The 12,973-nt window shown below is 48.2% G+C and overlaps 6 protein-coding genes across 6 annotated transcripts; 3 read left to right on the forward strand and 3 right to left on the reverse strand.

Annotated features, from left to right (window-relative positions):
- The first annotated feature begins 123 nt into the window (after positions 1-123).
- On the forward strand, positions 124-2,795 carry K441DRAFT_639828 (uncharacterized protein). Its single transcript, XM_067646591.1, has 2 exons — positions 124-499; positions 552-2,795. The coding sequence occupies exons 1-2, from the start codon at positions 430-432 to the stop codon at positions 2,444-2,446; spliced, it is 1,965 nt and encodes a 654-aa protein (XP_067501814.1). The 5' UTR covers positions 124-429; the 3' UTR covers positions 2,447-2,795.
- A 555-nt stretch (positions 2,796-3,350) lies between these two features.
- On the reverse strand, positions 3,351-4,065 carry K441DRAFT_688300 (Profilin/allergen; the record flags this gene model as incomplete). Its single annotated transcript, XM_067652172.1, has 4 exons — positions 3,351-3,485; positions 3,573-3,716; positions 3,844-3,928; positions 4,049-4,065. 4 exons carry the CDS (start codon positions 4,063-4,065, stop codon positions 3,351-3,353), a joined length of 381 nt encoding a protein of 126 aa, XP_067501815.1.
- Positions 4,066-5,242: 1,177 nt separating this feature from the next.
- Positions 5,243-6,738, forward strand: K441DRAFT_179063 (RNA-binding domain-containing protein). Its single transcript, XM_067640360.1, has 4 exons — positions 5,243-5,289; positions 5,343-5,524; positions 5,665-5,770; positions 5,828-6,738. The coding sequence occupies exons 2-4, from the start codon at positions 5,396-5,398 to the stop codon at positions 6,382-6,384; spliced, it is 792 nt and encodes a 263-aa protein (XP_067501816.1). The 5' UTR covers positions 5,243-5,289; positions 5,343-5,395; the 3' UTR covers positions 6,385-6,738.
- A 127-nt stretch (positions 6,739-6,865) lies between these two features.
- Positions 6,866-8,680, reverse strand: K441DRAFT_662922 (kinase-like protein). The gene is made up of 5 exons (XM_067649114.1): positions 8,103-8,680; positions 7,905-8,052; positions 7,834-7,854; positions 7,533-7,781; positions 6,866-7,483 (listed from the first exon to the last, which is right to left on the reverse strand). Exons 1-5 carry the CDS (start codon positions 8,624-8,626, stop codon positions 7,046-7,048), a joined length of 1,380 nt encoding a protein of 459 aa, XP_067501817.1. The 5' UTR covers positions 8,627-8,680; the 3' UTR covers positions 6,866-7,045.
- Positions 8,681-8,994: 314 nt separating this feature from the next.
- On the reverse strand, positions 8,995-10,608 carry K441DRAFT_662923 (uncharacterized protein). The gene has a single exon (XM_067649115.1). The coding sequence runs from the start codon at positions 10,466-10,468 to the stop codon at positions 9,467-9,469; it is 1,002 nt and encodes a 333-aa protein (XP_067501818.1). The 5' UTR covers positions 10,469-10,608; the 3' UTR covers positions 8,995-9,466.
- Positions 10,609-10,893: 285 nt separating this feature from the next.
- Positions 10,894-12,748, forward strand: K441DRAFT_639842 (DUF185-domain-containing protein). The gene is made up of 4 exons (XM_067646592.1): positions 10,894-11,117; positions 11,170-11,436; positions 11,492-11,696; positions 11,743-12,748. Exons 1-4 carry the CDS (start codon positions 10,962-10,964, stop codon positions 12,660-12,662), a joined length of 1,548 nt encoding a protein of 515 aa, XP_067501819.1. The 5' UTR covers positions 10,894-10,961; the 3' UTR covers positions 12,663-12,748.
- Positions 12,749-12,973: the final 225 nt, after the last annotated feature.

Genomic DNA, 12,973 nt, shown 5'->3' on the forward strand with positions numbered 1-12,973 from the left:
CGGCGCGTGCGACACTCTTCTCAAGATGTATCACCAACACAAAGAATTATAATCTGAATATGCTACCGGAACACCCAATCAATCAAGCCGAGTCGAGAAAGCCATTGTGCGGATACCTTCAATGCCGCTGCAACACCCAGTTGGCCTTAGCACCCATGTTGGGCAGCCTCAGGCCTGCATGGCGATCCAAACAGTATGAGGCTGAGTTCTGCCTCGCCACGGCGTCTCCTGTGACATGGCTGTAAGCGTAGCTCCCCTCAAGGCTTTCTGTCAGCCTTCCGCGTTCCTGCTCGAACGCTTTACGCTGCAGACCTTGACCAAACATATATAACTCTTGCGCTCAGCTCTAGGGCTTTCTCTCTTTCTATTTTATTGAGTTTTTGCTTCTTCTACTTGTCATTTCCTTAGTTACGGCCTAGCCTTGTAACTATGGCGGAGTTAGGCTTGCTGTTAAGTGTTGCATCATTGACTTTCCAGGTCTTCTCAGGATGTGTCCAAGGTATATTTACCTTCCTTTCTTATTCCTGTGGCAGCGCGTAACGAGACATTAGGCTATCAATTGATAACGGATGCCAAGAACATGCCGCCTGAGTTTCAATACCTCAGAGTCCGATTAAAGACAGAACAATACCGTCTACTCGATTGGGCGCATGTAGTCCAGCTTGACGAGCAAGATGATCATTTGCTTATCAGTAATGCAAGCAAAGGCCTTCTCTTGGACGTGCTGGACCAGCAAAATAAGCTGCTTCAACAGTTTGGGAGAGTTGATGAGAAGTACAAAAGACTTCGACGTCCTCTTCTTACAGACATCGAAGAGCCCAATGGCGTCCTTCCAGACCCTCCGGCATATTCACCAGCGGAGCCGATTTCTCCTGGGATCAGCAGAGTCGATTCCGAATTCCAAAGTCGCTTCCCACAGTCAGAAGCACTCTTGAGGAAGTCGCTAGACTGGGCCAAAAAGACTCGAACATTTCCAAAACGGCTGGCTTGGGCAAGTTGGGATAAAACCAAAGTCGAGACTCTTATCTTAAAACTATCGGCTTTCAATGATTTCATGCGTGAGATGCTTAATGCTAGTCAACTCCAGACGCTTGCCAGTAAGCAAACGCGAACAGAGTTCCAGATTATGCAGCTTAACGGCAGGATTGAGCAGCTGGTGCAAATTTTTGAGTCTGCACTCACGTTAAAGAGCTCCAGGAGTCGCATACCAACAGACCCTCTGCGGGCCTTCCTTCAGGCCCGCGGATTCGCTGATAAGGAAGAAGAGGTTGGAGCTGAGAAGCCTAGCATGCACAATCTTGCTGCACTAGCGCAGATTAAGGCTCTTAATTCAGCTATTGATTCCGACGAGCTGACGGACGAGTTTACCAAAGATCTTGCTCTGGGCCACACTGCATCTGAGATCAAATCAGTAGAGTTGAATAAGAACGACATCACCGTAATCGACAAGGAGACAGAAGATACTAGTGAAAGCCAGCGTGTAGAAGCTTACTACCAACCGCCATCACAGCGCAAACAACAGGTCTGGATCGAATGGAAGTCCTATGATCCGCTAACGTTCAACTCGGGGCCGGACGACAAAGTACATGAACGTGTCAAAGCACTCGCTGCTCTTCTGAAAGAGAATAACCGCACAGACCAATTCCGCGCCCCTCACTGCATAGGATACTTCCGCGACATCGACCCAGTGGGCGAAGACCGCTGCCGTTTTGGACTCGTCTTTGAGAAGCCCTCTGGCGTACACCCATCCACGAGGCCGATCTCTCTTCTTGAGCTTCTCCGCGACCCCTCCCAGAAAGCTGAGATCCCTTCGTTGACGGACCGCATCACGCTCGCATGCCGCATTTCTGAATGCATTGAGCGCCTGCATGCAGTGAACTGGTTACACAAGGGGCTACGCAGTAGCAACATCTTGTTTTTTAGTGATACGGGTGCACGCGACCTTGATTTTGGCTCGCCTTATATTTCCGGCTTTGACTACTCTCGGCCCGCCCAGAATGAGGACATGACAGAGAAGCCTCCTGAGAATGCAGCATCAGACCTGTATCGGCATCCGCGTGTCCAGGGCACTGGGAATCGTGAGACGGCATCTGCAGGTGGTTTTAAGAAGAGCTACGACCTGTACAGCCTTGGCGTGGTCCTGCTTGAAATAGCCTATTGGAAACCCATTGACCAAGTGCTTGGAATTCCAAATTTGCACGAAGCGCGGCCAAGCACAACGATTAAAGTTCGCAGTCGCCTGTTAGATGAAAAGGAAGGTTACTTGAAACATGTGCGAAGTCACTTAGGTAACACGGTGCAAGGGGTTGTGAAGGCTTGCTTGGAAGGCCCACCAGCATTTGGGCTAGTAGAGGGTGCAGACGAAAGACGGGAAGAAATTGGGGCGGAACTCCAGAGGCAATTTTATGAGAAGGTGGTTAAGCAGTTGGGAGATATGAGAGTCTGATCGGTGTTGCTTGGAAAACTGGATGGAATACCTGCGAGTTAGGAAAGCAGCGTATCCAGGAAATTGCCCTGTTATGGTACGATAGTTGGAAGTTTATGGCTTAGTTGGTTTGTTGGCCTGATTGGTTTGCCTAATTTATCACTTATGCAAATGGCGTCTTTCTTAGTGTATATGATTACTCGTTTGTTTTGGTGTGTAAATGATGAAAGGTTCCAAATTCTCTCCTCAATAAGTAAATTTCGTTGCGTCGAACACACTAGAACTCCTTTTGTAAGGAAAAAGAGTGTAAACCTTAGCAGGCTAGTGTCATAATTTCAAGTAGAAGGAAGAGAATCATGCCAGTGAAATTATTTGCACCTATTTGCACGGGAATGTCTTAAAAGCAAGCTACTAGCGCCCATGACCCTGTTTGTTCCAAGTGGTTGAGGTATCGGCGCTTGAGGGAATTTTGAGGCTGGTTTTAGGAGTGCTGCAACCGCTGAGCGCGATCCTTGTGAGGCGGGAGCTTGGAAAGGAGGTCTGACATCTGGATCCAATAATTCAAATATGATCCTCTCGCTTGGCATCGGTTGTGGTTTCAAATAAAAGATACCTGAGAGGGCAATCGAGGTTGAGTCCAGGACTGGAAGAAGGGGCAGTAAGACTAACGAGAAGCCTGCTACTAAACCTCTCATGTTCGATGCTAAGATGTTCCTAGTGCGATAACCAAGACAAGTTGATGGTTAGAGAGCCAAATGTTTCCTTGAATTGATAAGATAAAAGTGAGGTGCCTCCAATTTCACTCCACTCCGCTTCTATGAGCCAAATCCCAAGCCCTTCTTAAGGGTATGCAATTAAAATACAACATCAACAACGCACACAGAGAAATGGACGGCACGCAGAGTGTTGTCTGAAATGAGTGTCGCTAATAACCAACTTTGATCAGGTATTCCGCAAGTTCTGCTACGGAACTGTAGGCTACAGTTGTCTGGATCTCGGCGGGATGGTGGCCTATAAGGAGAGCTTGGGTCGTTTTGATGGCAACGATGCCTTCCTTACCCTGTATAAAGATGTACATTAATATATGAATTCTATCGGAGCGTGAAGACGTGAAAAGGCCAACTCGATGAACAGTCTAGTTACCAACCTTCTTCGCTTTCAGGGAGTCATCGGTTGAATCCAAGGTGACATATTTCTCGCCGTTTATGTGGACACCCTGAGCGACGACTTGCTTGACGCTACCACTGTCCTTGAATGAATCGACGATTGTCTGCCTCTCGTCGGTTGGGATCTGGACTGTTATTAGCCATGCCCTGTATCATCTGCTACTACCGCCCAGTATTATGTAGTAGCCAAAAAGTGCAGTAATAGCCCACGGTACATGGCATATGGGCTGAAGGCGGAAAGGTGTAGCATACGGAGAAACCCGGGGTTGCGGCCCAGATGGTTTTGCCTGTCGCGTCGCAAATGATAGCTTTATCAATGTTGCCAGTGCCAACAAGGCTGCCGGCAAGGCAAGTTGTTAGCAAGTACGCTGCTGGGAGGAAAAAGGCAAAAATACCTTTGGTCGACGTAGGCTGAGGCCTTGTCAGCATCGTGTCATTGTAAACAAGGGTTTATTACTCACCTTGCCAGGACATGGTTTTGAAAGCGGCTCGAACTGGACAATAGGAGCAGAGTGGGTGCACCTAAGGGATGGATTGATTTGGGGTTGGAATGGATGATCGAAGGCGGCTTCAGCTCTGGAAGTAGATGGCCGGGCTAAGCAATCAATAGGTTGTGGATGAGGCGATGGGGGCGGAGGATGATTGTTGTCAAGGCTGAGGCGTTGGGCTTCGAATTCGCTCCTGTGGTGGGGCAGGCTTTTGTTCCCCGCAGCCCTCGCAGGCACCTTAATCTGCGGGCATCCTTCACCAAAAAGCAAAACAGCGAAACAGGCAGCTGGCAGGCCAGAGCCGTGCAGGTGGACATAAGGCGCCTCACCCCTCGATTTCCGCTGCTTGCGCCATCATGCATCTTCTATGGGGTCGTGCATGAAACCGTTTGGACGACAGGTACCTATTCCTGCCTAGGGCGTCAGGTTGAAAGCTTCGAATCACTATGGTGAAACCTCGACCATGGCGCCAGCAGCGACATCTCACCATTTCTTGCGGCTATGGGCTGTAACGTTACCCGTGGGGCTGCTTGTGACCAGCATGGGCAGATGAGCATCAGTATGCTTTTGCGCGAGAAGCGCTTGCTCAACATGGTCATTCTGCATGCTTTGGCTTCCCCGTGACAGTCTGGTCAAACATCTATAGTAGAATAGCACTCGACTCTGGGCTTCCATCAATCGGGGAAGGTTGAAGAAAGATTGGGCATTGCAGATAGGAGAGGAGTTCGACCGAGTTTGAAAGTTCCTATCAGAATCAAGAAAATGATTTTAGTCCCTTAGCCTTCATAGTCTTCCCCATTAGACTTGCGTTGCAAATAGCCGTTACCAAATAAATAACTCTTTGACATATCCTTAACCACACCTTCCCATGCAAGGTGTGGTAAGCGGAGTTGGAACTGCTCTGTATAACCGATGGCTCCGTATAACTGATGGCTCCGGAGCAGGATCGGTAGCACCCGTTCACCTCTTTAGTATGTTTTTCGTGAAGCTCAAGCAGAACGCATCCGACAGGAGAAACACAAAGACGCGCGGTTTAGCACATTGCATGCTTACACTCTTTTAGCTTTATAGATTCTGCTCTATAGCCCTTTCATCTCGCGACCACAACGTGAACCACAATGTCGTCGGATTCCGTCTCATCTCGCCGCAGCCCTTCTCGAGGTCGCTCGCGAACTCGATCACAAACACCCGTATCACAAGCTCAGTCCAGGTCCCCACGCCGTTCAATTTCCCCTCGGTCTGCGTCGCGCTCACGATCACCAGGTCGCTCGCCCACGCCTGCCGGGGAACGTTTCGGGAGACGGAATGGTGGTAGGATGAGCTTGAGTCGTAGTCCATCAAGGAGCATCTCAAGGAGCCTAAGTCGCGAACGGGGGGCAAGAGGAAGAAGTCGTAGCTACAGCCGTAGTCCAAGTCGAGGAAGCCCTCCACCGAGAAGTTCTAAGGTAGGGAGTCCTATTCACATTAGCCCTAACCCTAGCTATGTTCATCTCAGCCTCCTGAATTGTAATAACCGTTAGCTACTTTACGCCTCAGCTCACCCGTGTAACCTTGTCAACTGGGACTGGTCACTAACGTAGCGTAGATAGTTGTCGAGAAACTCTCAAAAAATGTTGACGAAGGTCATCTCCGGGAAATTTTTGGTTCTTACGGTCCGATACAAGACCTGGATTTGCCGATAAACCGACAGTGTAAGCTGTGGGATACTTGCATGTCTAGTTAAGTGCTAATGCCTATATCCTACATAGTTATGACAAACCGTGGCACTGCGTATATCATGTACTACGAAACGGCCGATGCTGAACGAGCAATCGCACACATGCACGAGGCTCAACTAGATGGGGTGGTAATCAATGTTTCAATAGTCCTTCCACGGCGCCGCTTCTCCCGATCTCCACCACCTCGCCGAGGTGCGCCTCCTTTCGATAGATTCGATAATCGTGGTGGGCCTCCGGGTGGATACCGAGGACCTCCGCCTGGTGTTGGAGCTGGACGATATAGATCTCCACCAAGGCGACGTTCGCCTCCACGCGGATATGGCAGAGGGAGTAGAGGGGATAATTGGTACCCGCGACGCTCAGTTTCGAGATCTAGATCACCACGGCGAAGCCGTTCAAGATCATATTCATCGAGATCACCTTCTCGAACTCCTCCACCTCGCAGAAGAGGGGGTTATGGGCGTCGTGATACGCCTCCGAGGGGTGGGGGGAGGAGACGGAGAAGTCCTAGCTATAGCAGCTACAGCAGCTATAGCGATCGGAGCCGTAGTAGAAGTCGGGATAGGGGTGGAAGGAACAGGAGGTAGTCGTGGGGAGTCTAAAGTCTTGAATTGTAGTCATCTTCGTAAAGGCTTTGGGGCACACTGTATGGCCGGTACTCGAGAATATTTTCACTACGTCCAGGATTTCTTGCCAAAAGAAGATGGCTTAGGGCAACTGGTGTTCAGAACAAGTAATAGTTTTGAGGTGATTTTCTAGGGCGATAGGGCGGGGAAACAGTCAAATATCACTTTATAGGTAAAGGCTTGTTTGCCATGGTGATGATCAGCCTAAAACGCCAAACGCCATAACGGGATCGTAGAGAGTGGTAAACTGAGCCCATTTGCATAGTACTCTCACCAAACTATAGACCGCGCACCTAGTCCCAAGTTATTCAAGAGGTTTCGGTTCACAGAATCTGAATTATCAATCATAGAGCAATAATCATAGCTTCAGAACGAAGCTTCAAAAGCGCTCCGCGGCAGCGCAGCCCTACAAAACCACAAGCAGCTAATATCAGATTCATATTGCCAGTCATTGTGCATTATGCTACCTACCCGAAAATGGTAATCAATACTCAAGATTTAGACTACCAAAATACAATAGGCATATATGTTTAAGTTTTACGATTTATCATACCCACTATACGAAAATCGAGCAATGCTATCAGCTGGACTGGCCGTTTATGGGCATTCAGCAAGGGTATCTCTATACAAGCTTTAACTGAAAACCCGCACCACTCTCCTCCATATCCCTCCCCGCAAAAATACCACTGAAGTCCAACCCTTGCGCGTCAATTTTCGGAGCATCCCCTCTCTTCGGTGCACTTGGGCTCGCCATTCTCCTCCTCCTCTCCTGTCCGGCTTTGCTGGGGAACGTTGGGAACATGGCTGTTGATTTAGGCCGGGGATCTTCTTTGAAATAGGAATGTGCGAGCATTTCTGTTGCGGTAGGACGTTGGGCCGGATTTAACGATAGGAGGGAAATCAAGAGTTGGGATCCAGCAGAGGTAAGGAAGGGGAATTTGGAGCGAATTATAGACCCTGCAGTTTGATGGGTACGGGGGAGACGGAGGGATCTGGCGTTGGGGAGACGTTTAAAGCCTGGCCAGGTTTCTTCTGTGGGAATGCCACAGAGTTCGAATATCTTGAGCCGATTTAGTTGTGATTTGTTTGTTGGCAATTATATAATTTACCTTGGATAACTCATCAACTTCATTCTTGCCTTGAAGTAAGGGCTCTTTGGTGAGAAGCTCACCGAAGATGCAACCTATGCTCCAGATATCGATAGGTTTGCCATAATTTTCCGTTCCTAGAAGTAATTCGGGTGCTCGGTACCATAGTGTGACGACTAGCTGGGTCATTTTTGGGGGGGGAGGGTCACCGAAATAGCGCGCCATTCCGAAGTCTGCTATTTTGATCTCACCGCGATTATTCATTAAGATCTGTATGCGGTTAGGAGGTATTTTAAGAACAGCACTCGAAAACAAATCTGACATTGGAGGTTTTGAGATCTCTCTGTTCACTTGTTAGATATGGTGCTTAAAAATTGTGGCGAAGGTACATGCATGAAGGATCCAGTGGTCATGAAGATACTCAACCGCAGAACCGAGCTGTAGAAGCAACGTCTTGACCTCTGACGGTAAGAAAGGTTCGGTCATATCTTCCTGTAGAGTCTTTAGGTCATGCTCCAGAAACTCCATAACCAGAAACACACTACGACGACTTAGCAGCTTGTCTTAAGCTCATAATATGGACAGACGTACTCGTCGAGAGCATTCCCAACAACAACCTCCCTAAGATCCACAATATGGCGGTGTTTTGACTCCTTTAAAGTCTGGATTTCTCGCAATGCTGTCACCGGAAAGCCATCATTTAGGTTATCCATCTTTAGTTTCTTCAGGGCCACCACTTCGCCCGTTGCAATTTCTCTAGCTCTTGAAACCCAACCATATGACCCTTCTTCTATGTGATTTAATCGCTCAAAGTTGTCAATAAATCTGCAAGGTCCCCATTCCCGCGCGGAAAAGCGCAGCAGCGCCGTTTGCTGAATTGTTATGGTTATCTCGTCTTTCCCCGCAGATAATCTTCTTCTCTTTGCCGGTCGGTCTGAGCTTTTGTCGGTCCCATTCTTTGTGGCTGTGGATTCGGCGCGCCGAAGGGCTTCTTCCTCGAGTTTTCGTCGCTTCTCGAGTTTTGCCCTCTTTTTCTCCTCCTTTTCCCGCTTGCGCTGTGCCTCAACCTCTGCATCTCCCTCCTCATTTGTCCACCTGGACTTCCCGCCGGCCATGGTCGTGTTACGGCGTTGACCGAGGGTCACGAAAAGGTTTGTGTTCAGTACGAGTTCGGGCCAGCTCGTGCACGCAGACGGCTCGTGCACACTTTTTGTCAGGTGCCTTGGCACCTCTTCGGTTGCTACTAGTATGTATTTTGTCCTACGCAGCGTATCTGGCAATTGAGCTAGTTACTCGCTACCTTTTTGGGGTTGTTCTGTGGCCAAGTAGCACAGAGCTTGTCACCTTACACTTTTCTACCTTATTAAAATTCAAATAACGTATAAGTTTATATAACTATTATATTTTTTAATATTAAAATATAAAAATAATTAAAAGGTTTTTATTAATATATTTATATATATAGTTAAATAGTATTATGTTCCTGCGTACCGGCGACTCCAAGTAGCACATAAGTCCTATCTACCCCCATAGTTCGCTCTCTATTCGAATACAATCTCAGTCAACTGGTATCAGCATCTTTGCGCAGCCCATCACAGGGAGAGGTTTAGGGGCGAAAGAAGTTAAGTGGGAAGAACTTTGAATCGCAGATGAAAATAAAGTGTACGGAACGCTGAGTAAAGATACGATAAACCTTTGGTATCTAGAAAATTGCACCCTTAGAAGAAGCTTTGGAGCAAGAAACAAGCCTCTGGGCAAATTTATGTTGTTATTATGTCGCCAGTCGACGCAGAGGAACAAAGGTTAGGCGCTTTCCTTAGAGCCACAGTTGAAAATCGTGAAAGTTAAAGACGCCTGAGCCTACTTCATACTGCTCACCATTGCATTTCTGGTCTAAGCTATCCATCTAACTGTTTATAACATTGGTAGTCGCAGCTCAAACCGTCCATTCTCACTCATTCTGAATATGGTGGTGAATCAGTTCCCCTTATCAAGGGAATACGGTAAGTAAGAAGCTTTGGGATGGCATTAACGACTACGGGGTTGAAGGGTCCGATTTTGCCTTCCTCTAGCTGAAAGGCATTCAGAAGAGTCCCTAGAATGACGGCGATCTGGACTGCTTCCGGGTCGGCATGGCTGCGGACATCCTTAGGGATCCCATCCCAAACCTCCTGCCAGAATCCCCTCTCCGCGTCTTCAAACTCGGGCGGCATGTAGAACTTCTTCTCGGAAAACTCGCCAGCAAGCGTGTGGATGCGGCCAAAACCCATGCCAAAGGGAAGAGGGGTCGATAATTCCCAGTCAATAATGCCAGACACCTCGCAGTTATCGTCGACCATAATGTTGACACCGTTTAGGTCAAAGTGAGCGACAAAAAGTGGCAGATTCTTGAGCTGGTCTAATTTACCGAGCAAATCACTCGCTACGGCGTGGAATGGACGGATCTGAGGGTCCTCGGAGGCTAGGAGTAACTTAAGATGCGGGCGAAGGTTGCGGTCAACCACTAACGCACTGCTATCGCCGACATGGCCTTTTGACAAAATGCGGCCCAAAGATCGGACGGTGGTGACCCTGGTTTGCGAGACTCTCCCTCTTGCGCCATCGAGCCATGTCTTCCCAGGAATACACTCCATCCAGTAAACCCATATGCCCTCGCGTTCCATATCTTCGTCCTCAATTACTTTGACGTCAGGGACTATTGCGCCAAGCGCTCTCCGGGCAACCTGGAAGGACTCCAGGTCAAGGGGTTCGGGTCGGAACTGGATGACGACGTCTTCGCCATTCTGCAGCGTTACGATCATCGTCCTACTGAAAAAGCCTTGGGGTCGAGGTCCTCGAGCCTTCTTGGCGGGGATACCGGAGTGCAAGTGGGCCAGTTGCCGCGCCTTTGTAGCCTGCTTCGATGGCGTGTTCAAACACTTCGGCAGGTCGGCATCGGAGGTAATCTCGATGGTCATAGTGTGTTCTTCGACGTGGGACTCAATCTAAATAGTAAGACAGCTTATGGGTAAAGAAAGTGGAAGAGTGCGGTCGTGATAAAGGCAGCGGATTCGATTGTGGCGAGATTTGTTAAAAACGTAAAAACTCTTTATAATAATATAAGATATAATAATATTGTTATATCGAGAGTCTTTTTAGTCTATAAGTTACCTTTTTAGAATATGCGACGCGTATCATTTAGGGTGTATAATTATCGTGTAATATTATATCTTTATTTATAACTTAACGTGGTTAACGGGGTTTTGACCACCAAATTAGCATTTCGGCTAGTTTTGATTTTCCAATCGGTCATAACTAGGGGAGCGGTCAAAACCCCGTTAACCACGTTACATTTAATAAATTAAGAAAAGCGTGCACAAGGTTATGTCATGGAAGTCAGAGCTTCTACACCAACCGTCCCTCACAACTTTTTCCTTCGACGATGGAACTTCCGCGCTCTGATGCCTCGTTATGAGAGCCGATTCTCGCAAGATAGCTGGCGCTATATCTCAGCTCTCGCATCGACCTTCTGTTGTGCGCCCGTCTGCCTGTGGTATAAGATGGTCGGCTTCTCACGCCCGGCAATGGTCAACACCATTGGCTAAAAGCCTGGCTGAGGCTGTAGCTGTGTGTACTTCTTGATTAACCTACCTGCCACAGTTACTAACCACAATTCAAGACAACAGGCCCTATTCCCGTCGCTGCGTACATGCGTCAATGCCTCACTTCTGCAAGCGGAGGATATTACACAAGACGTCCAGACGGTCATGATCAATTTGGCCAAAAAGGAGACTTCATCACATCCCCCGAAATTTCCCAGGTATTCGGAGAGCTAATAGGAGTATGGGTTGTTGCAGAATGGATGTCTCAAGGTAAAAGGAGCTCCGGAGTTCATCTAATGGAGGTAGGGCCAGGGAGAGGAACACTGATGGATGATGTGTTACGAGTACGCCCCTATATCCAAAGTTCATTATGCATGCAATACTGATGCGTAAGGGTAGACTGTCCGAAATTTCAAAGATATGGCTGCAAGTATCGAGGCTATTTATATGATTGAAGCCAGCCCTTCCCTCCGAGACGCGCAAAAAAAGCTACTCTGTGGAGACACGCCAATGGAAGAGATCGATATTGGTTTCCGCAGCTCCTGTAAATACCTAAAACAGCTCAAGATAATATGGTGTGAGGATATTAGACTTGTGCCTAAAGGTAAATTCGCGCCATTTATGCGTCAATCCCATCCTAATTTTTCTAGATAGCAGCAAGTCCCCTTTCATAATTGCTCATGAATTTTTCGATGCCCTCCCTATTCACATATTCCAGAATGTCCCACGGAAATCTACAGAAGCCTCAATCGCTACATCTACAACCGTCACTCCCCGGTCTAGAGTACTCAATCCGTGCCAATGGCGCGAACTCGTTATTTCTCCGACACCACCTTCCTCTATAGACTCCATTCTCCCCATTCAGACTTCTTTGCATGCCGCAAACCGGTCTCCGGAATTCCAACTCACAGTCTCGAGTACAGAAACGCCGCATAGCATGTATCTCCCCAAAATTTCCGCTCGCTACAAGGCCCTCGCTTCTACCCCGGGATCCATCATTGAGATCTCCCCTGAATCCCTCTCATACGCTTCTGAATTTGCCATACGAATTGGCGGAGCACCCGCCTCTGCTTCTGCTTCCAGCATCCCGTTATCGACTAAGCCTACCCCATCTGGTGCAGCCCTCATCCTAGACTATGGCCCAAGCGCCACGATTCCCACCAACTCCCTCCGAGGTATCCAGGCTCACCGCATCGTCTCACCTTTCAGTTCGCCCGGTCAGGTCGATCTATCCGCAGACGTAGATTTTATGGCGTTGGCCGAAGCAGCTATAAATGCCTCACCGGCCGTTGAGGTCCACGGGCCTGTAGAGCAAGGAGTCTGGCTTAGCGCTATGGGAATCAAAGAGCGAGCTGAGATGCTATTGGAGAAGGCGAAGCTAGATATAGACGCTCAAGTGAATGGGGAAAGAGAGCAAAGGCTGAAACGTATAGAGAGTGGCTGGAAGAGACTAGTTGATCGGGGTCCGACGGGAATGGGAAGAATTTATAAGGCTATGGCTATCGTACCATGTTATGATAGTAAGAGAGGGAGGAGACCGGTTGGGTTTGGGGGAGACGTAACAATATGAAGCTATATTTGTAGAGTTATTAGAGCAAGTATATACCAACACAGAAGTCTCTTGAGGTCCTACCCCCGATTCAAATGACAAAATGCTTCAATTACACGACATGGCATGAGGCTTGGTGCGTTAAAGTTATGGTGGTGGCACCACAATCAAATGCCCAATACTTCTACCACCAATAGTATTATTACTTAGAACTCCTAAGGCGGTAAGCGAGAATCTGGTGAATCCGTTCAGTAGTGCTTTAGTAGTACGGCAGTAGGAGCTATATAAGTCTAGAAAAGATAATAATTTAATTAAGAAGTGCGTTCTACTCC

Source organism: Cenococcum geophilum, assembly GCF_001692895.1.
Source record: "Cenococcum geophilum 1.58 unplaced genomic scaffold K441scaffold_32, whole genome shotgun sequence".
Taxonomy (NCBI): Eukaryota; Fungi; Ascomycota; class Dothideomycetes; order Gloniales; family Gloniaceae; genus Cenococcum; species Cenococcum geophilum.

Bases quoted from the DNA above. Each gene is read 5' to 3' on its own strand.
- K441DRAFT_639842 (XM_067646592.1), top strand. From the start codon at position 10,962: ATGAGAGCCGATTCTCGCAAGATAGCTGGCGCTATATCTCAGCTCTCG. The intron at 11,437-11,491 runs GTACGCCCCTAT...GCGTAAGGGTAG, and splicing joins TGATGGATGATGTGTTACGA to ACTGTCCGAAATTTCAAAGA. The intron at 11,697-11,742 runs GTAAATTCGCGC...TAATTTTTCTAG, and splicing joins TATTAGACTTGTGCCTAAAG to ATAGCAGCAAGTCCCCTTTC.
- K441DRAFT_639828 (XM_067646591.1), top strand. From the start codon at position 430: ATGGCGGAGTTAGGCTTGCTGTTAAGTGTTGCATCATTGACTTTCCAG. The intron at 500-551 runs GTATATTTACCT...ACGAGACATTAG, and splicing joins CTTCTCAGGATGTGTCCAAG to GCTATCAATTGATAACGGAT.
- K441DRAFT_662923 (XM_067649115.1), bottom strand. From the start codon at position 10,468: ATGACCATCGAGATTACCTCCGATGCCGACCTGCCGAAGTGTTTGAAC.
- K441DRAFT_662922 (XM_067649114.1), bottom strand. From the start codon at position 8,626: ATGGCCGGCGGGAAGTCCAGGTGGACAAATGAGGAGGGAGATGCAGAG. The intron at 8,053-8,102 runs GTACGTCTGTCC...AAGTCGTCGTAG, and splicing joins GTTGGGAATGCTCTCGACGA to TGTGTTTCTGGTTATGGAGT. The intron at 7,855-7,904 runs GCATGTACCTTC...ACAAGTGAACAG, and splicing joins ATGACCACTGGATCCTTCAT to AGAGATCTCAAAACCTCCAA.
- K441DRAFT_179063 (XM_067640360.1), top strand. From the start codon at position 5,396: ATGAGCTTGAGTCGTAGTCCATCAAGGAGCATCTCAAGGAGCCTAAGT. The intron at 5,525-5,664 runs GTAGGGAGTCCT...AACGTAGCGTAG, and splicing joins CTCCACCGAGAAGTTCTAAG to ATAGTTGTCGAGAAACTCTC. The intron at 5,771-5,827 runs GTAAGCTGTGGG...TATCCTACATAG, and splicing joins TTTGCCGATAAACCGACAGT to TTATGACAAACCGTGGCACT.